General features: G+C 37.7%; 1 protein-coding gene across 7 annotated transcripts in view; it reads right to left on the minus strand.

Moving 5' to 3' along the window:
- Window positions 1-23713, minus strand: part of LOC135487911 (cubilin-like) — a 154948-nt gene that overhangs the window by 27854 nt on the left and 103381 nt on the right. For 4 of the 7 annotated variants that reach the window (XM_064772150.1, XM_064772151.1, XM_064772147.1 and 1 more), the window contains exons 1-2: window positions 9968-10122; window positions 3611-3686 (exon numbers count right to left, since the gene is read on the minus strand). In XM_064772150.1, the coding sequence (XP_064628220.1) occupies window positions 3611-3686; window positions 9968-9991 (100 nt within the window). In that variant the 5' untranslated portion in view covers window positions 9992-10122. Of the gene's footprint in view, window positions 1-3610; window positions 3687-3984; window positions 4111-6013; window positions 6084-9967; window positions 10123-23713 lie in introns of those variants that run through there. The other 3 variants (XM_064772146.1, XM_064772149.1, XM_064772148.1) reach the window with 3 other exon arrangements.

Consider the following 23713-nt stretch of genomic DNA (forward strand, 5'->3'; position numbering starts at 1 on the left):
GAATCATTGAATGGAATGAAGTATGGTAAGTTGACCAGAACATCATCGTCGAATCAGTTTACAAGAAGCTGCAACGTCTTACCACGATAATTGAGAAGCCATTGTTAAGTATGAAATAGCCCTAAAGCAATTGCCAAGCCCTGATACTGTTATACCAAATTTCAGCAAACGTTTTCCATATCAAATACCCACAACATGAGATTGTACTGCTAGATCTTAAAAGGGATTATTGCTACAAAACAAGACAATTTATTGGATCTATTGGTCAGGTTTTGTATCGATTCTCTATAACAACTTCCAACCCTGTTCGTTCCTAATACCCCTGAGCCACCATATACAACTTGCAGCCATTGTGTCCCACAATACTTTGCTGTACCCATGAGAGACGAGGAAAATTGAATTCCACGATTTGATATGCTTGTCTGATAAGGGCTGTACGCCATGAGTTCGACTTTTCAATAATATTAACGTCAAGAATGTAGATGGTTACTCTCAAGCAGAAGTTTGTTCATGTGATTTGGTGACCTTGATGGGTTATGAAGATGTTTGAACGGAATGATGACATGGTTGGAGATGACATGATTTTGGATGAGGACATGGCATGACATGACTTGAAATGATGAAGGTTTGAAATGGAGATGGTTGAAAAGACTTGAAATGATGATGGTTGAAATGACTTGAGATGATGGTTGAAATTATGAAGTTTGAAATGACTGAAAATGATGATGGTTGAAATGACTTGAGATGATGGTTGAAATGATGATGTTTGAAATGACTGAAAATGATGATGGTTGAAATGACTTGAGATGATGGTTGAAATGATGATGTTTGAAATGACTGAAAATGATGATGGTTGAAATGACTTGAGATGATAAAGGTTGAAATGACTTGAAATGATGATGGTTGAAATGATGATGGTTTGAAATGACTTGAAATGATGATGGTTGAAATGACTTGAGATGATAAAGGTTGAAATGATGATGGTTGAAATGACTTGAAATGATGATGGTTGAAATGACTTGAAATGATGATGGTTGAAATGACTTGAAATGATGATGGTTGAAATGACTTGAGATGATGATGGTTGAAATGATGATGGTTTGAAATGACTTGAAATGATGATGGTTGAAATGACTTGAGATGATAAAGGTTGAAATGATGATGGTTTGAAATGACTTGAAATGATGATGGTTGAAATGACTTGAGATGATAAAGGTTGAAATGATGATGTTTGAAATGACTTGAAATGATGATGGTTGAAATGACTTGAGATGATAAAGGTTGAAATGATGATGGTTTGAAATGACTTGAAATGATGATGGTTGAAATGACTTGAAATGATAAAGGTTGAAATGATGATGGTTTGAAATGACTTGAAATGATGATGGTTGAAATGACTTGAGATGATAAAGGTTGAAATGATGATGGTTTGAAATGACTTGAAATGACGATGGTTGAAAATTATGATGATGGTTTGAAATGACGATGGTTGAAATGATATGATATGATGATGGTTGGAATGATATGATATGATGATGGTTCAAATGTTTATAGTCAATGAATGACAATGAATTTGAGATGATATGAATAATATTGGAGATGAATGAATTTATGACAAGTGACCATGAAGAAATGTTGATGAATTCATGATATGGTAATATTATGACAGCAAATGATATTGCCTTTATGTAACATGACTGACAATGTTTATGGCAGGATATGAAAGAGTCATATGAACAATATTTATCCCCAAAGAAATGAATATTTTTCCCATCTTATCCAATTTATAATGCAAACATACATGTTTGTCTACAAAGGAGCAATTCCTATGGCCCCATGAGTCCTGTTATGTGCCACTTCGGATATTTATTAGAGCGAATTTCTCAAGTACACAATTCCCTAAGCCTTCTCGGCATTGACTAAGGTTATTTTTCTCAGTGTGACAGATCGGCCTGGATGCAGGCACAATCACTGCATGAATCACATCTCAATGTCACGGCCCCAGAGGAGGACTTTAGCTGCGTGGCCGCTTCGTTAGCGAGTATCAGCCATTCTTTTTCTCGGATCGACCAGAGACAGAGGCAATATGACAAAACATTTGAATTTCCATGCAAGATTTGAATATCGTAAAGATTTGAAATATTCATCTCATGTTTTGGTCTGAATTTTAAGTTTTGCACAATGTCAACCTTTTCTTCTTTTCAATGCATGCATCACAGCGTTACAGAACTACCGATTGCATTTCCCAGACTACCTCTGAGCACCAAATCATATTCCATTCGTGAATTAATTATGATATTTGGCTTGCTACTTGGGTGCCGGGCATTGATTTGTGTACAGTACACCACCAGATTGATATACACATCGTGGTCTTGGAGAACAATTTGCTATTCATTTCTAATGTCGGCAGAGTTGGTGTTAATAAAGACAGGTTTCGATTGAAGTACTTTTAATACTGTTATTCTCTCGTAGGATACTGATGTAGACTAGTTAGCATTGGAACTGGTGATATTTGGTGGAGGAAGGTCAGTTTGAGGCATTAGTTTGAATAAATTTGTTGGCATCGGACCAGGAACTTAAATAAACAAGAACAACATTGAACTAGAAGCAGCCAGTTGACCAACGAAAGAATTATAATATCTTGAGAAAGCTCAAATTCTTTCACGAGCAGAAGACTCTTTTTTTGTTTTGAAGAGATTGATGATTTGTATGATTCGATGATTTCATTGGTGGTACTGGCTACTTTTTGATTGGACACGCCAAAGCGTCATATCGAGGCTTTAGATTTCGCATTCTTCAGTCACTCACTCAGACAATCACCACTCAGTCCGCAGAAACTTCGACAATGAGGGTGGTTGAACGATAGGTTGGGGTGGATAATGTCAAATTGAGAGGACGCCACAGTGTTGTGAAAAATTTCCAATAAACATAGGGGGTAAAAGTTACTGTAAAACAAGACTCATGACATTTCTCAAATTTTCGTTAAAATAGCCATGTCTGCTCTTTTCTATAAATATCAAGAGAAAGGTCAACTAATTAGAAATCACATTTCAGAATGTTTGAGCAGGAAAGTTGAGGCGTGGTTCAGATTGTCAATCCCCAATCGTCTTGTTTACCTCAAATCGTGACGATAGCTCAGATTTATTTATCGATAATTTTCCATCGATTAGATTATCAATTGTTCAGATCTAAAAATAGCCAAATTCTGATGGAGAGGAGTATATTTAGACTCAGGGTTATTTCAATTTTATATTTCTGAATCCAGGCATTTTTTATTCCAAAAATAAACGATGTGAATTGCAGGTCACGATTATTGCATCGGTTGAAGCTAAATTTGGGATTCATCAACCTTGGAGAAAGTTTCTAAAATCTATAATTCATAACAGCTGCATTCTACTTTTCACAACACTGTGGACTCATCTTTATGAGGAGGAAAGAAAATGATACGAGTATCGTCTGCTCTAAAAAGAATAACAAATCTTCCGCTGTGTACATTTTGAAAGATTTTGAATTCTCCTGAGAGGAGATGAAACAAGACTGCGTTTGGCTTATGTTACATTTCTGCAAAGCCTTGTCTTTTTGTCATTTTTGTAAAATTGTTTATGCTTACCATTCGTCAGGATCAGTGTCGGCAGAAAGATAACCAACATAGCACGGATGTACTTGTGCATGGCATTGTACATTTTCTGCAAATAAACAAAAAAGAAAGCGACATAAGTAATGCAAAATGGATAGAAATTGTAAGTAGGGGATTAAGGAAGATATTTTGTTGAAATTGCACACCTGGAATTTGCGAGTTAAGGCCCAAACTTTGTTTGAGAAGACATCTGCTGAAGAGAGTAAAGGCCGTCTGCAGACGAACGCGAGTCATCAAAAGATACTGATGATCTCAGTCACGGAATCGAGTGATTAAAAATCAATCAAAGATAAAATGGGAAATGATAAAACTAAAACCTAACACGGGAGAATCTCGAAAAACCTCACCACTAGGTCCTTAAGGTGTGTCACCCTCTCTCACTAGCCATAAGAATGATAACAAGTCTATTATTGTCAATGTATCCAATTAGTGAAATGATTTTTTGTTTGGTCAAACGACACAATGTCAGGATGAGAATTGCCAAGATCACATTTCAAGAGCAATCAAACCATTAAAAGATAAACCTATCCAAAGAAATTCCTATTCTATTGAAGAAAAGAGGAAAGGCGATTTCGAGTCAATCCATTTTAACAGAAGAATGATATAGAGTTCGTTTCGTTTCACTCAGGTAACTGCAGAAAAAATATCCTATGGTTACTGAATGAGAAACGAAGTGCGTCTGCTCTCAAGACAGCCGCGTAGACAAATTGCGTCCCGACTTCACCTGGGGGCCACCTGCTGAACTAGAGAGCCGTCATTACAAACCCATCGATACTGGCTCTGGTGGACACTCAGACGATTGATGGGGATCTGGAGCAAATCGTACGCGTCATTCAATATGCATGTTCCCAGCCTTCGGCGTAAGGAGTCATGCCGTAATGACCTCAGTGCTGTCGAGAGCCTGACACTGCTTGAGCTGTGCGGTGTTACTGGCCATGAAAACAAATTGCTATGGTTTTACACCACACATGTCTTGACTGAGGCCAATAAATAATAAAAGACAAGAAGATTTGTGAGCCGCAACAGATCGGAATATAATAAATGCAAATTTGGTAAGAACACTCACACGTTTCTACCGATGGTTCTTGTGTCACTCCGAAGTGACGTGACACGTCTTGAAAAATACCCACAACAGATAAAAGTACCTATAACCATAGCAACGTAACTTTCTTAAGAAGTATTGCGAGATATGATACTGTTTTTGTAAGTAACAATGGCCCTTTGTAAGGGGATGAAGAATATGTCATGGATGAGACCCGCCGTGAAGAAGGCGCGGCGCTACTCAGGAAGTCATGTAGGTACTAAAATTAGATTTGGGTGAAATCAGAAATGATGCTGACAGGAATCTAAAGTCAATCAGAGGCGAATATTGCAGCCTTTTTTTGTTTCATAGCGACAGAAAATGAATTTTCTAGTCATGAAATTCACCAGATAGAAATTATATCAAATCTATGTGATTTTCAACCGAGCGTTTCAGCTGATTGAGAGAGTAAGAGTAAGCCTTTTCAATCTTCGTCTAGTTAACAAGTTTGGCTTGAATTTCCATTTAGAGTATTTTGGTATTTCATTATGGCCGCTGATGAGCTGTGAAGATCAAATCAGTGAAGTTACGCCTGGGAGTTACTAATACTGAAGGATTCAAAATCGACTTTTGAGAAAATTGGGTTAATTGAAATCGTTCGAGTAATATTAGGATGAGTTTAGGATTAATAACGTAGTATATTTGTCTAAGAGGGGTTGCGGTGATTGCCGACACCAAAGCAGGCGTCTGGCAATAACCTGATGTGATTTGGTCGCCGTGGGCAAGTGGGGCACTTAATTAGTATGGACAATGAATTAGCTTACGGGACGCGGCCGCTAAAGGAGCGTATCGCATGTGAGATGAAACGGCTTGGTGATATGATTAATGTGATGAGAGTATGATCAGAGTTCGGTGATGGAAAGCCAGAAACACTAGACTTACCACGACAAAGAATTAACCAGAACACGAAGAGAGGCACATATATGACTCTACAACCAATTCTTCAGTAGCAGGTCGAAGTGGTTCCAGCAACCGTCAATTTTGTACCAATTAGAACTAATATCAAGGCTGGTTTTAGCCAATTGGGTCATTTAGGTTGTAATTAGCTTTGATAAGTGAGAAATTACCAGCTTTGTTCCATTAAATTGAAATATTCAAGGTTACAGAAGAAACTGTTTCAAATTTATCATCACAAGTGGACAAGTTCAAAAAAGTTTTTTGCAACTTTGACAGTTTCAGAAGAAGGGTGATTACAGACGACCAACAATTGAGGATATATCACAAGTGAGACCACATAATTGGAAGAGACTAATGATTAAATCGAGAATGTTGGAAAGATCGGTACACTAACTCACCATGGTTATGTATGGTCGGCTCATATAATAATCAGAAATCGGATAAGAATCAAAATGTTGTCAAACAACAAGTGAGTGAGTCTTAACTATCCGAATAAGCCAAAGTATGAGGTTGGAATGACTGGAGCTAATTTTACCGACCTTATATACCTTCTCTTGACAAAGCGGAAACATTTTTAGCCTTAACGGGCGAGAGCCAATCAGATGCAGGTAGCGAAAGACGTAGGTAAGGCCCCTGGATTTCCGATCGGAAGTACAAAACCCCCGTCATAAGATCAATCGCTTGTATCAAATAGAAAATGTCATCGATCCATTATCTATCACGTAACAATACCTTTATCTAAATCTGGCTCAGCGATTATTTCATTCTATTTTTAGATTTGAAGTTAAACTTAGATAAGGGTGTTACTATAAATAGCTAACATTTTGGCCCTTCGCTATTTTGATTTCAAGTCCTGCATATCTAATGCTTGACTTGCTCAAACCATTTACACATTTTAGGCCCTTACAAAACATCAAGATATATACATCTTAAAATTGATTAATTGCACCAAAACTTGCATGTTACAAGCATGATTTAGGGTTTTTTAATGTTCTATAGAGTTTCAGACAAAATGGCCGCCATTGCCTGCAGACGTTAGAACATCACCAACGACAACCGGAAACTTGACCAAATATGGTCGCGACTTCACAGATCATGGAAACTCCTGACGCTTTTCGCTAATGTAAGCGTTGGCTCATAGATTTCCTTTAAGTAACAAAGCCGAGTGTGTCCTCAGGACACCAGGGGATAAGCGGCTGTTGCTAGGGGCCTTTAGGAAACAAGTAGCATCGATAAAAGCTCCACCCAGTGCCAGGTAACTATGACGCATGAACATTGCTTGGCAACCGATAACGGTTTTTAATTTCACATATACCAATAAGCCAAGGGCGTAAACATGAACTGTTGTCAACTCCGTAAGCAGACGGAGGAATCCCCAAGCTATTTTAAGATTTGGGGGATGTAACCTTCGACATCACGAGATCATTTTGCGCTATTTTTAACATCATCGATACGAATTCGATAATGATTTGGGAAAACAACCACCAAAAATACACCTAATGATCCAGAAATAGGTATTAATTATAGGCTTTTGAAATCGTATCCTGTAACAATACATTACTGAAAAACCTAACACGTCACTAAGAGAATGCCCCCTGCCTCTTTAGTTTTGATGATTATTCTATATTTAGACTTTCTATAGACTTTATTTCGCTGTTGCCTGTAACAATATGATGATGCTGATGTTATTCATTGTTGTTGAGGAGGTTACCATGGTAATTGGCTAAAAGGGTTTCAGTTCTTCCAATAGTGTCATCAAAGGCGGAAGAAGAAAGGATACCTTTATTACCGGAACGCTATTGTCACGACACAATGTCTTGGAACAATTATACTCTTGTTTTTATTTGAGCGACATGACAGAGGTCAGGCCTAAAATAGATCTTTCGATTAGTTAACAATAGCCGAGATAAGAGTGATTAGCCTCTTATTCTGGGCTTAAGATCCTTTGGAGATCACTTTTTATAAGACGTGACAATTCTTGAAGAAAATAGAGCCCAGTTTGACTCTGACAGTTGGGAAATAGCTAATTCTACCAAAGAATGAAGCGAGTTAAAAAAGGACTAATTTCTTTGAATGTAGAAGACATATTGTCGTTGTTTTCAGCAACAGAGAAGACAACAGAAAGATATTGGAAAAAAATCAGCATCTTTTCTGCCTTTAAGCGCATTTAAGGAAACAACTTTCCCCAAATAAAGACTGATAAATAAAGGTTTACTTATAAATCAAAGTACCTTAGATTTTTAAATTGCCTTTGTTTAAACTCGAGAAAGATATCAACAGTCATAAGTAGTTTCATCAAAGAAGTGCCATTAGGTAAGAGGTTCCATTTGATATGACAATCTGGATCGGAAATGGAATGTTGAAGCCCGGAAATACACAATTAGATTTGATTGACGTCATTTCAGCCTTTGATAGAGTACGCCATTGATTTCTAAAAAACAAATACAAGGATCTCGTAATTTCACAAGGAAATTGTATAAAATCGATAATCAATTGTCATTGATTTCTTGGATTGACGTATTGGTTGGGATTTCCGGCAGCCTAACAAGGTAACCCCGGAAGAAGTTTAAAAATAGAAATCAATTTTCTAATTATTTTGATAATTGGAGAGATGATATCAAGAGGGATTTTCCAAAGTTTTTGTAATCAATTTCTAAGATTTTCAAAATTTATCAGAAAGTGTGATGACAAAATATCATGTGAAGCAGTATAGAAACTTCATCTTGAATCTGATTTTCAATGTCAAGCAATGTGAATGTGATAATCCTTTAATCCTAGTGATAATCCAGTGCAAAGTGTGTAATCCGAGATCGCGTATCCATCAGAATCATTCTCACGTACACGTATCCGTCAACAGAATCACACAAGTGGGTGCAGGTTTTACCCAGACAACCACCAGCAATTCACACGAGTCCAATGGGTTGCCCCAACGGACCACACTCTCATACAATATCATCATCACACTTTGGGGGAAAATTTTCAAACATTGGGAATTGGTTAATGCATTATTATTATTATTGTGTTTAAGCTAAATACTGATTCTAGTTCACAATGAAAGTCAATTCAATTTCAAATACCAAGTCAAATATCAAATTTGATTTCTAAGTCCAATTCATTTCCGGGTTCATAACATTTGTGACATCAGAGAGGCAAAGTCAGAAAATCTTAAAGAAATGTTTGGAAAATGTCACGAAAACAGCGAGAATTATGTCAGCTTTGCCGCAAAGTAATTGATAAAAACTTACAAAGTCACCAAAGAAATGTTGCAAGATGGTAACAAACTTGTAAAAGATCACGAAAGCCATCACAATGATTAACTGGCAAGATCATCGCAGAGGAGAACAAAGAGTCTGCGAGGTTTACTAAAAATAGATTTGACTTCCGGATGCCATTTAAGGTCATATGACCAAAGGATTTCTGAATGAAAGTCATGTGACCATTGACGTAGTGGCTGGCACTAGGTGACCAATCAGATTGCCAGGAAGTTATGACCTAATAAGGATTTCCCGTAAGGACCAATCGCTATTGAGGGAATTGCGTACGTCATTCGATTCAAACACACCAGGATTGCCAAAAAAGATTTGTAGCAACTATTAGATAGTAAATATTGTAAATATTAAACTCATACCTAGACCATAAAGTGAGCGAAGTTAAAATGCTCAAAAGCACCAATTTAATTAGCTGGAAAAGCTCAAACAGCTCAGAATGATAAACAAATAACTCGCTTTCAACCCCTTCAAATGATTAGATGGGTGCAAAATCACCCAAGATAATTTGAAGTTGCAGAATGCAGAGGTACCCAAGTTTGCAAAGTTAAAGATGAAGCCACAGAAGCTTGCTACGAACCAAGAGAGGCAATCAAGACAGACCGTAGAAACCAAGAAAGTGACTTGGTTTTTACTGCCGAACACGCACACTCAGATTACACAATTTATCACCAGAAACTAGGAAGATGAGTCACAATTTGCAGGGAACATTCATTACAAGGGGAAATTGCAATGGAAATGGGAAAACATGAAGGCCTAAACATCAGGGTAGAATGATTGTCAACTGTCCGAGTCAGTTTAGTTTGCAAGCAAGTTAACAATTCCAAACTGTTGTCAGATTGATGGGCAGTGGAGTTGGTAGTAAAGTTAGAAATGATTTCAGAATTTTGCAGTGAGGTATTCTCACTTAAAGCCTAAACACCAAGAGTTTGTCAAAGTCAGTGGGGGAAAACGCTTGTTAGAAATACAAAATACTCCACAAGTTATCAACTGCAAGCAGTGATAACGTTGGGAGATGTTGAGCCGATGAAGCAGTAAGCCTATGTAGGGATGGAAGCTGAAAGGAAAAAGTCAGTGAACACTTACCTCGCTGTTATCAGAGTAAGCCATCGTATTCGATTAGAGTTGTCGTGTCGTCGTGAAGCAAATATCAATCGTGATCGTAGATCGTAAAGTCGGAATTGCTATCGCAAGAAGCTTTTGGAGTCTCGCACTTTCTCAGAGAGAAGGTTGTTGTTTGAGGAAGCTTGGAGCGAATATGCCAGATTCCTCAACCAGTCGCCCTTATATACCCTGAAATCCCCATTCATCAGCGTCATCCCCCACATTGCTAACGATTGGCTTTTCCCGTTATGGTCACCCGGAAGAGCATCGCGTCAAGCTTACGTACGCAGCGATTACAATAGACTATTAAAACGCCATTATCATAATGCTATGCGAATGTCTACCTGACTCTTCCCCCTACGCAAGCAGGTATTCTATGTCCCTGAAGGCATTGGATCAAATAATACGAAACGACAAAGAGGAATGCAATCATCTGATTGGCTGTCACCAGTAGCTTCTGCAAAATACCATATACAGCGAGCAACAGGTTATAATGATTTTCCATTAGAGGAAAGCAAATCGAGTTAAGCAACAAAAATATACGAGCTTTTTGGCCCTATTTCGAGGGTGTTTGCAAAATTGCATAAAAGGGTCCTTTTTTGTTTTCAATTATGTCCATATAGACAAATGCATGAGAAAATCTGGTGAAAAATGCTGAAATGCTTGGTATTGGAAGTCGGCGGAAGTCTTATGCCCATATAAGTCTAGCAGGGAAACCATCAAGAGACCAGCGACACGGCTAAGAATAACTTCCTGTGATGCCGAGAACATTGATTCTCCGTTGAGTAACTATCCTTTGAACCAAGGAAAAATATGTGTGAATCAGCACGGAAACCTTTGAAGTTCTCTTTGATGAAATTTGAAGTTCACCCAGACCGTCATTTCCAGTTGACCATATTTGTCACGGTCGTACAACTGGCCACTCCATGAATGATATTCTTAAATTATCTTATTAGGTTTCTAGTACTATAATCCGTCAGACTACAATGTCTCAATGTCACTCCAAGGTTCCCTGACTCATCAATGAGATTTTGGCCAGGGCAGGAATTGCTCAAAAAAGGAAATGGAGTAATCATTCGAGTGATTAAACCAGAATTGTTATATTAAGATTTTTTGATACAACCTAGTATGGTTACGAATGTCTTCAGTTGACAACTTCAAAGTCGAAAGTGTCCACTCTTCCTAATTTGCCTTTTTTAGCCAAGTTGTCTGACTTCTACCCCTTTGGGAGTAAACTAGAGTAATCTAAATTAGATTTGATGGCTCATTAGCTTTAATTTAATCAAAGATGACTGTTTAGATTTTTCGACTATTTAGCCTTTTACTTTGATTTGGATAAGTCATAGTGATATGCCTCCTGATATCCAACCAAGACGGAGAAGAAGAGGAAGAAATTTATACCACGAACTGTCTAACAACTTGACCAAACTATTAAGACTCATTCAACTATGTAGCTGACTTCACTTCTATATAGCAATGTGGTCAACCATCCCAAGCCAAGGTAACTTTACCAAAACTTTCACTTGCTGAAGCTGTACATCTGAATGTATCTTAAATGCGAAATTGGTGAACTTGTATTATCAGCCAAAGACATGTACACAAATATTGACCATGCAAACATGAGTAATTGGTCCATAGCCCATAGAAAACAAACTTGTTTATCGCAAACCGATGTCACCCATTTCAATAGGTTTGTTGAGAAGGGGAAAGTGACATGGCAGAGTATGATTTAGAAGTGTTGCCATCAAGAATTCCACTGGCATTGCAAAAATGGCCAGAACAAAAATTGCGTTTCCTCATATACCTTTCCAACTTTTCCTTTTTCTCATTTTACAGTATGGTTTCTATGTCCATCATTACTGTGTCCGTGATAATATTGTTTTGGTTTTCAATCAGCAAAAATCCTTAAGACTGGTGTGTTTTGAAAGCAACTATACGTATGCAAGTATCATGCATCGTGTTAGGCCCTATGACAAACACCCTCAATGCAAAATTTGTTCAGCGATAAATGGTTTTTTAAGGAAACAATGATAATATACGCAAGCAGTGCCGGAATTTGATCACAGTTAACCTTGAGATGGTCTGACTCACACATGAAACAATAATACGTCGCATCAGTGTGAGAAGATTTCTTCCAGGATGCTAAGAGGTTGCTTTGTTAACCGATTGTCATTCGACACCCACGACTTTTGACACAGTGGCTGGCCACATCAAAGAGAGGCTAGTTACTCGTACTAAGCTGCTGATACCAGCACGGTTTACTTTGTCCAGTTCAGTTCACCGAGAAGTCGGCGAGGCCAGCTGTACATTTTGCAACGAAATGGACACAGATGTACAGGTGCTTGGATCAAATGGCTGAAATTGACAGTCTGCTTTGTCCATTTCGTACAAATGTTGGCGAGAAAAACTGTACATTTTGCTAGAGGATGTAAACAACCCAGTACATGTGGTTTGCAAGGTTTGGTTGAAACGGCTGTTACGGAAACCATAAATGGTCATTTCACAACTTTTCTATGTTGCTTGTGGTCAAGTGGATGTGATTCAGATGACTATAAAAAGAAATTCCTTTTTTATTTTTTTTCATTTTCAAAACTTTGGTGTTGTTTAAATGAATATTTGTTTCAACTATACAATATGGTTGCCTTTTACTGCTTTCAACCAATTCGATGTTCAGCGTTTCAAGAAAATATCTTGCTTTTTTCTTGCCAGGAGTGTGAAATTCATTTAGAGAAAGTTAGATGTAATCCTTTCTTCGATACTTAACATCCTAGGGGATGTTCAGGTTCATCACATGACTAATGACTTAAGTTTTGCCAATGGAAGAAAGCAGGGCAGGGGAAATGTTAATTGAACATTGAAGACCCAAGAAGGCTCAAAGCATCTAGAAGCTACTGTGGTTTTAAATCAGGGAAGTTGGCTCTGAACAGAAATTGACTAGAGGAATGCGGGGGGGGGGGGGGTTCTTATACGCCAGGTCTTAATTTGCACCCCGCATCATTTTTTTCATGTAAGTAGATATGTGATTGTTGAAAGTATTCTTCGTTAGCTGCTTTTGATGTAATAAGTCACGCTAGAAACTGCTGATTTCTTCACGTTATCCCGGAAATATGCAACAGACATATTGAACAAGGAATATATTACATTTCTTGGAGAAGTCTTAGATTATCCTGTCTATCATATCAATATCACAGTGGAAAAATAGCAACATCTTTGCTAAGTTTAGAAAACGAAGATTCAAATTTTGTGCAAATGTTGCCAAAAATAACATAAAGATCTGATAATAGAAACGATGCTTTGGGATATCCCAAAAATAATGTAAGGAAGCTATGAATAGAAATAACATCTTGGGACGTCCAATCAGATTCTATGAAACAATGACGCCGATGATGATACGAATCTGAGAATAAGGCTTTTCCTGAGAGTTTCGACTCTGTTTCCAGAAAGGGTCAAATTCAGAGGAATCCTCAGCAAATATTAGCAGGGTTTATAGGATTATTTCTATTTTTATTCAATATTTCTCATATTTGATATGCGTCGTTATTTCTTGGTTCATATTAATGGTTGGGTGTGATATCAGACGACGAATGTCAACGAAGATTAAGAAATCGGAAGAAGACTAAGACATTTCCGACTTGAAGAAGTGTCGATAATGTTGCAAACATTACACTTTACACTAAAAATAGCTAGTTTTTTTTTAACTTGGGGAATCCAGAATTACGTCATTACAAATAAACAATAGTTAATAATAATCATGATTTTTCCAATCGAAGTTTCTTGTGCGTATTACTATAATTAGTTTGCATCATCGCACCGGATTTGCTGATGTAAATAGGTGTCGCTAGTGGCAAAATAGGGAACCCTTGTTCAGTTGAATCCAACTCAACGTTGGTGCGCAATAGTGTACACAATGCACTACAGTATGTAGAAATGTTTGTCTTGGTAGCTTGAATCAGATTTCACAAATCGATCTATTCATAGACCAATTCGATACCAATAGCGTAGGTAATAATCGATAGAGTTAATATACAATGGGTGTCAGATTGACTAATTGACAAGACGATCGTTAAATCTGGGCTTGAAAGAATTATCAGGGTTGAGCAATCAGCTCAAACAAACGTGACGCACTTCATGTACGAACATCAACAGAACGGATGTAACTAGGCCTACTCTTCATCAATCCCTTAAAAGTTTAGACCATCATTTTACTATCCTGTACATCCCAAGGATTGGTCCATCAAAAAATTAAACCAAAGAAATAGAGTACATTTGAGAAGATAACACATGAAATTACTCACGACTAAGAATCTAATTTTGTCAGTTTAGCCTCCCATAGGCAAGAAACCGAGGATTATGGGTTCCATGACATAAGCCAATGGAATTTAAACTGCGTATTATTAAATTGGTAATTCTGATCTCTCACTAGACAGAGGGGGTTGGCCCGATTAAAAATTTCTGACCGATGACCAGGGAGCCAACTTTGTTAAGGTCAAATTGATTTCATGAGTAATTTGTTCCAAAACAACTGAATCACGAATGAAATAATAGTTGATTTGGTGATTAAACATGTTAAATATAGATATCAGATATGTTTCAGCTGGGTGAGTAAGGATGATCTCTTAATGTTCACAAAATTAGTTACTAACAACAATGGAATAGAAAGTTTTGGGTCAGTAACCATTTTGTTTTTAGGAATACTCAGGTTGCATCCGTGATTGAGCAGCCAGAGGACAGTCTGTGGTAAATTAGACAGTTATTTTCATAAGCCAACATCATAGCCTGCAGAAGCTGTAATTTTTAAGGCAAGCCACCATCTAGAATTGTCCAGACAACAAATGTACCTAAAAGCGGCTATTTATAGTCTGATCCGAATGTTCCTTAAAGCAAAAAAGTTATACACAGTCATTATTGTCCAGGCTTCTGAGGGGCGGCTAAGGCTGATTGCTTGTAATGACAGACACCCTTGTTGGCTACTGAAACCACAGCAACAACACAATGAGATGTTGGCCTACTCTCCAGGCCTCTCCGGTCACACAATCTGCTACCCAACAGAACGAACCTTACTTCTTTTTCCGTCAAGACGGTACCAGAATTGTTGACAGCGCAGCCAACACTATACAGGCTTTGTTACGAGAGCTTCATCCCCCTAGGTCTTCCGATCCAGGACCTGGGATTCTCTCTTGTTAGGTCTATTTACAACAGAGTTGCATCCCAGGGCTAAGTTTTCATTTCTCCAATCTTTGGTGCAGAATTCTTAACCGGTTCTATTTCAGGATGGTTTACGATCTTTAAATGGAACTTGACTATTTCTGGATATTTGTTGATTCCATGATATTTCCATGTAGACATGGGCAGCATTTCTACACATACAATGTAACAATGCACTGACTTGCAGTTCTAGTAATGATGAGATGTAGCAAGTGCACAGAGTTATTAACGTCAAACAGATGAATAATTTACAAGATAAACAACAACCAACAACTATATCCACTTCAGGACTACATTTAATGACACCAAAGAAAGAATTATGCAATTCATAGTTCACCAAATATAAACTTCCAACCGAATAAGCTCACCTATTTATCAAAATTCTGAGTTTGGGGCTCTTATCAATACGTTTAATGACTTTATAAAGTAACATCAATCTTATGTGAATTATTTTTGGAGCAGAGAAGATGAGTGCATCTTCAGTCCCATCACCATAAAACAATAATTTCTTGCCAACAACAATTCTTCCAAATCATGGTCGTTAAATTAATTCAATTACTTCACTCTTAGCACTAATGAACAATGAAACTGTCCTCTTTATCTTCTTCTAGATGACACCAACCCAGCAATCATGAAAGCCATTGCTGTTCCTTCTTCATTATTGCTGTAGGTGAAGATGGTCAACAATATGGTTCAGGTGCTGACTTGCCCCTGCTAGATGAGCATCAAGGTCCTCAAGGAGGTACCAAAGGACCACTATAAGTGCACTAACAAAAATATTAAAGCACTTGAACCAATGCAGCAAAGACAAATGTATCATCACATTTGCTTCTTCATCATTGCGGGTACAGGCGTTAAAAAATGGTTCCTGCAGAGCCCCTGCCTTTCCAAACAGATTGATAATGTGCACCAAGGTCTTAGGGGAAAAATAATGACAAGAGCATCAATTTGACATGTAAACACTCGAAAGTTTTCAAGGGGGACCAAATGATCCCATATTCACAGACTTAAACATGAAAGCACTATAGAACCAACGCAGCAGCGACAAGGTGTTGCCTCTCCATAACTGCTGCTGCAGATGGTAAACAAAATGGCTTCTCCTGATGCTTTGCCTTGCCGAACAACTGATAGTGCACACCAATGTCTTCAAGGGGATACCAAGGGGTTACCAGAGCATGAATACGATATAGAAGCACCCTAGAACGTAAAACAAGGTCAAAGTTGACTATCAAGGCATCCTGACATGAAAAGATTCACATAGTTATTGGTTATGTTTCAAGTTTCCTTCGCATTGATTTCCCAATGTTGCCATGGTGGTCGCCAAGAGATGGGTGTGGCTAAACCAACTTACGGAACCTGGACATCCAAATTGACATATGTTAAAACACTGGGCTCTGATTGGTGAATTCCATTGCAGCCTTATTTGGTGATAACGTCTGGAGGTTTCATTCACAAGTTTTAGATCTTGTCGGAAGTTCCCGATGTTACATTCTGATTGGCTAAGACATCGTTCACGTTATCTCCCATATAAGGCAATATTTACTACCGGCAGTCCATAACAAAGAAAAGGTATGGAATTTTTCGAAGAACTCCACAACTTCCGGCAGATTAGATTTTACTACAATTAATAAAAGACAAAGAAAATCATGAAATTAACTGTAAACGATTCTCGTAACATTCCAGGGCTTTTATTCAGCATTTTTGATAAAATGTTTCATCAAATTGGCAGACAAAAGTGATTAAGAGTAACAATAGTAAAATCTGCCTCACAGGCTAATAGGCAGACAAGAATAGTAACATGACTGTAGCTTCATCTGGGGAGCCCTGGTTGTCAGGGGTCCGGTGTACCTGCAGGATGGGGTGAAGTCGTATGATTCACTCAAAGTGACAAATACTTTTACCATGGGGTCATGAGGTATAAAATACTGCTGCCTTAAATATGTTAAATGAATCAGAGCTGGGTATTGTCACAGGGATCTAGGGATCCATCACCAAACGGGGGTAGGCCTACAGGTGATTCATAGTAATCTCTAAGTTTGGGAAAAGGTTTAAACCATGAACATAAACGAAGTCATTTTTTGACCGAATGGGGGATCTTTATGTGTTGGTTTTGATAATTTTAGAAACTTAAGTCTGGTGTGTCATTCCATGACTGATGTGGGAGATGGCTTTTTAGTTGAAATTGGTAACTTTTAGTTTTGAAGAATACCTATGGTCACCAAGGATATCCATTACTGAATTCAGGTTAGGCGTCATTTAGTAACCTCAGACTTTGAACAACATCTTAAACCTACAGTCATCATGGAGACACCAATTGTCATTTTTCCACAATCTTTTTTAAAATTCATCTTTGTCATGGAACTTCTGTTATGGAATTCAATTTAACTCAACCTTCATTCATAAGTTCCTTCATGAAGTCATAGACAATATCATCATATCCAAAGTGATTCTCTTTTCAAACCCTCTTAACTTAAAGCAAGCTTCGGTGCTATCATTACGGTATCACAACTAGCAAAATAAAGACCAATATCGTCACTATTTCACAATCAGCAACAGAGCGTTATAAGTCTTCAAAATCCAAAGCAATCTTTCTAAGTAGTTTCCATATCACTGCAACCAAGCTTCCATTATATTATTAAATAATGCATTCTAATATCTTGCCTACGGCAAGTATCTTAACACAGGGAGTTGTAACTTGACATCCTTAGCTATGAAAATCTTGAAGCCAAGTGCGCGAACCTTAGGATTCAATCAGATAAGAATACGGTTCAGATTTCCATACAGCAATACCAGCGAGGAGCAGCAACGCTGAAGTTTGAAGAATGCTTGAGTTGTCATTGTTGTATTGGAAAATGTTGCCTGATATGAACTGGTACCGAAGATACAGGTCTGATGTCCACAGTGCAGTAACGTTTACAGACGACACAGAGGCAGATAGAGAAATGCTTGAATCATCATTGCTGTATTGGAAAATAGTGCTTGATATGAAGCAGTAGCGATGACAGGCAACAAAAAGGCAGACAGACAAATGCGGTACAGTAATACAGTTTTATATCTAAAGCAGCAAAAGCATTGATAAGGTTGTTTTTATTCCCGTATTCAGACATAATATAAACTGACAATAACCAGTATGAAAATCGAATGTTGTGAAGAACAAATCTAAAATTGCTGTTGGCATTGATAGCAGTAATTACAGCACATGTTGAGGTTGCTAATAAACGACCAGGTTGTAATCCGAAAGACAAGTCACTATCACATCCTATATCAGACAGATGTACATTGCTTCAATTTCCAAAGCCACTGTAGTAGTGGAGGTCTCAAATATTGCTCTCGAGTGACAAACATTTACTCAGCTGAAAGGTCAATGGTCTGAATTTTTTATATCAGCTGTGTAAACCTTATGAAGTAGATTTGTTATGGAACTTAAACTAAGAGAGATTATGTCGAGTTTGGATACAAAACTCAATATTCTCATTTTTGTACACCCTTCTCAGGGGATGAGCAACTATATTTGGCATCAGAATATTTTTCATTCAGAAATAAAAATTGCTAATACTCAACTTATCCATGTCAAGTTGCCTTATCACTCTATTTATTTGCAGCATAGAATAACATGTAGACACAATTGAACTATAAGCCTTTCAGTTAGAAGGATTGTATGTCCAATTTTTGAGATTTTTGAAATGTAGCATGGGGAACAATGCCTCGGACAGATTAGTCTGAGAGATACAGAAACCAAGCTGTCAGACTTTTCCTTCGTGATAAAGTACGACCATGGATTAATGGGTTCATGGACAGCGAGGTATGACAACCTCCAACTGAATTTGATGAAAAGGCGTCACAAAAAACCTAACAGTCCCTGTGCAATCATTCATAGTCCTCCTCATGATGTACAATTATCAGCAAACAGAGCTACGGAATGAATAGCAATGTCAGTAGCCGTACCCAAGGGAACCCTTGCTGAATGATAATATATGTCAATGGCCCCCCTGGTCATTCGCGACATGGCTTGATCATACTTGCTGGAAATGAAACTTCTGAATACAACAATACATCAAAGTCGTTACATTCACCAGATTAGAGCCAACGGGTCGGCCACCAAACTTTGGTAAAATATCCAAATGCCAACCTTAGAAATACCATAATATTATCAAACGCATACAGTTTAATGAATTCAATCGTATTTTAACATGTTAAAAGACATTAAGCAATGTTTCAATCAGTGAGCTATAGATGAACATTCCTAGATAGATGTGTTGCCAGATGGATCTACCTTTGTTTTAATTAAACTTTTAATGACTTGTTTCTGGTATTTTTATTAATTTGGCAAACCCAGTAGTCGAGTTTCCTTAGCTAGATAATCTCCCCTTCTTCCGGCTGAGATTCGAACGAAACGGTTAACCATCGAACATTGGCTTCCAATACATGACCTAGTAACATCTCCTTATCTATCTGCAGGTGTACAGCAAGGTCACCAATATTGACAATCTCCTTATATGGTAAAGGAAGAAGGGTTCTGCGCAGACGATACCACAGGTGGAAACCCCAGTATCAAATCCAGTATCAAACCAGAAGAAAAATCCTGGAAACTGGAGGAAAATCTTTACACCTCTAATCAAAATGTCAACAGGGACTGAAATGTGATCATATGTTGTTAGATTCAAAGATATTCTTAAGGAGGTTTGAGTTTTTTTAGGCCAGATACACCCACTTTTCCAGTCTGACAATGCAAGCTGATTTTCCATCAGCGAGTTTGGTGAAGGATATTACCAAGGAACCAATAATGGGAACATCGATAACAAGGAGCTTAGATAAAGCAATAGCAATGTGTTATTTAGCCAAAGTAATGATAATAAGTAAAAGCTTGGAGATATGAAACTCTCGAGTTTTTTGTTGTTGTTGATATTTCTGTTTAAAATCGATGAATAAGCCAATCTGGTCTCGAACTAATGGTCTTGAAGATTAGGTTTATATGCTTTATAAGAAGATTTTGGTTTCAAAGGCGATTGAATCAAGAATCGGAAATGTTAATGCAAAGATTTCATTACCAGGCAAATATTGGTGACTTTTGGTAAAACTTTTCTCATCAGTTCTGAATACTTTGATTATTGGTTCAAGAAAAGTCTTTATACCCAAGTTTTGTTCAATATAGCGGCATATTTCACCCACGATTTAAGCTAAAATGGCGAGTGCAGCAGGGACAGAAAAAGCCATGAAATGTCACTAGAAAGCAAATGGTTTCTCTGTAAGAATGAAGCCCACATCATTACATTTAGAAGTCAAACCAAATAGTAAATCAATGGACATTTTAAGGGAAAGGTTTCCATTCTTTTAATTTTTTTACCGCTCAGCTACAAAGTTGAATAGGCTTATCTCCTTCATTCGAAGGGTTTCTCTTATAACTGAATGGCAACAGAAAAGGAAACGTTACAGCAACAACCATTTGATTGCAGAGCAAATATTTGACTATCACAGGGGAGGTTTTTACCGTCAACCTTTATCGAGCAATGTTTGATCGAGCAATGGCTTTATACCGAGGTTTGTTCACTTCAACGGCAGATTTTCACCGACAATGCCGGTGGAAGCGATGACAGGAAATGCTTTTGTCATCGCATTTCTCCGCAAAGAAACGCCACAAGATAAAAGCCATCGAGAGTATGGGAAGCATGATTCTGAGAAAGCATCACTGTCATGCCATATACAGGGTTACCAGAATTGGCTTATATTCTGCGTTCAGAGCAACGTCGATAGACGAAGATGTGAGAGTCAATAATGTTGTCGATAACAGGCCTAGCGCATTGGTTAGTGGTTTATCAAGTGTCTGTACATCGTGTTGCGACTGTTAGGACTGGCATCTTTTATTGAGCTCACATAGTAACGATCTGTTTATTATCAGTTTTTTGAGTATGACACATAATTTATTTCTCTAAACAAAATATATCTCTGCTATACGTTTGTCTTGTAACAGTACTATTCTTCAGTAAGTTCTACATTGTAAGACAAAAGGAGAAGATTAATCAAACACAGCTGAAATCCAGCATTCAGAAAATGCGAAAAGGGAACTTAACATTTCTGAATAAGATGGGGTTTACCACTTCTGATAGCGGAGGTGTCATATTGTCAAGGCAAGAAGGTAATTGTCATGGGGATGAGTAAGACACAGTTTGTGTTGCCACAATTACTCAACCTCTTAAGAACTGAAAATAGCTCACGGTGGACGTTTTGCCAGCAAGGGAATGGCTCAGGAAAGCATCATGAGAGAAGGAGACTGAAGGCTGGTGGATTCAAATTGTCGATAAGGTATAGTTCAAGGATGTTGGTCCATATCTAGTTTAAAGAGAGACTCTAGGCAGGAACCAGTAGGTCATATTACGTTACACAAAGTCACCAATAGGGGTCTCTTCAATCTAACAGGACATCGATACTATCATTAGTTGTTTGTGGAATATAATTATCGCTGAATCAAATACAACCTATCCCCCTAACTGTGCGTAATAGCCACTTGGAGAATACATATTTGACCCCCCTAGCCCCTGCGTGTAGTCCCCATTTCAGGTCACTAAAAAAAGTCTCATCCCCAAGACAACGATCTCAGAATTTTCCCCCATCAATAAAGTCACCATAAAAGGATATAATGACATTTTGTTTGCTCCTGTCTTGGCCTTAACACATCCTTTTGATGTTTCCCCAAACATCAGTCGATGTTTGCCCGGACAACAGTCCACAGTTCCTGCAATGATATATCAACTAGACGTATGTGGGATTAATCAGACGTCATTACTTCTCAAAACAATTGTAGTAACACACTAAATCTACATTACTTGAGCTAACTTAGAACATTTACCCGCAAACGCAATGTTAATAGCACTGATTTAAAAAAAATCAGCATGAATGAAAGTTTACGCTTTACGTCAAGTATGACTCAACCGAAAACATGAAAAATGGACTCCATAATTTTGAAAAGCCACAAAAATGATATAGACATTAACGCAATGAATGATAGAAATAATACATTTCCAAAAGTAAATTCTATTTTGATCCGGAACTGACTAATTAAAACGAAACCTAATCCATAAACGACTCAAAATAGACAACAATATTTCTCTGAATTGCATTCATGATGTCAATGTCTCGTTGGAATTTTGAAACTCAAGACCCGATTATGGATTCGTTACGTATTAATGTTCGATTCGTATCGGTACTTTGGCGATATGCCATTAGACGAAAGTAAGAATGAAAACAAAGGTAATGGATCGATGGTAATTGATATCAATTCAAAGCAAGTTGAGGAGTTATGACGACAATCGGGCAAACCTTATGACTTGTGGTCGAAATTGAAACTTTCATTAGATTTCCTTCCTCAAGTATTTTTAGCAGAAACAAAATGTCCTTTAATTTTACAAGTTCAAAAGATAGCCGGAAGTAGAAAAGTCTCTCTGAATAATAGTCGACCCAATATTGAATGAGACACTTCTTCTCGAAAATGCAGTGGCCCAAGCTTGTTGTGAAAGCCATGGTTGATCAAACTTCCCCTCAGTTGGTTGTTCCAAAGAATTAGTACTAAAAGTTACGCGTCAATCTTTAACATTAATAGAAGTATCTGCCTGGTAACGACCAAAGTCCGCTTATCGACAACACCAATTCCTCTATGGACTTTAATACTAATTGCCTTCCTCGTCAGCTTATCTATGATGGTCACTCCTGTATCTTCCCAATTAATTGGTCAGATGAAGAAGAAAATGATACAGACGTCATGACGTGCCTGATGCAATTGGGTAAAAAATCTTGCGCGATTGTGATAGTAATTACACATTACTAATGATCTAGGGCCGGTTGCACAAAACGTTTTTTTTCCTAATGATAGCGTTAAGCTAACAAGAGGTTTCCTACAGAATGAATAAGAAACTTTTACTGCCAAAATTGACTATATACAGAAGCAACCTTTACTGACTACATAATGACGTTTTTACACCGTACTATATTTGCCGTCATTACAACAATTTCAAGGATTAGAATTATCAAGAAAAAAATCAATTAATGTCAATTTGTTGACATCACAAGGAGTGATCACTTTGAAGATGGTACAGGCACAAAGGCGCCTAATCTCAGTCTGGAGGATGGAGTTAAGATACTTATAAGTTACCGAAGATGTCCCATTGAGCATGTGACGTTGCTTGATATTATGACGTCATCAAATTACGTGATGATCTATTTCAGTATATTGATGAAGTTAAACCTGTAGAAGGAGTAACAACATCAATTACTGACAGCATAAAAGAAACAGTTCTTCCCAGTCTTGAGCTATCAGATGGAGAAAAGATGCTCCGAAGTTGTCAATAGGAGGTATCAGTGGAAACAGTCTGATCATGCAGCATCACTCGATCATAGTATCACTCTTATGTTACTGTTTCGGTTTATAAGCTTAACTGGTTGATCAATTCTGCTTTCGATTTGCTATTCCGAGGCACAGAACACGATTAGAAGCAAGGTGTCAATCTTTCCCTTTCAATAGCCTTCTTTAGC

Source organism: Lineus longissimus, chromosome 5 (assembly GCF_910592395.1).
Source record: "Lineus longissimus chromosome 5, tnLinLong1.2, whole genome shotgun sequence".
NCBI lineage: Eukaryota > Metazoa > Nemertea > Pilidiophora > Heteronemertea > Lineidae > Lineus > Lineus longissimus.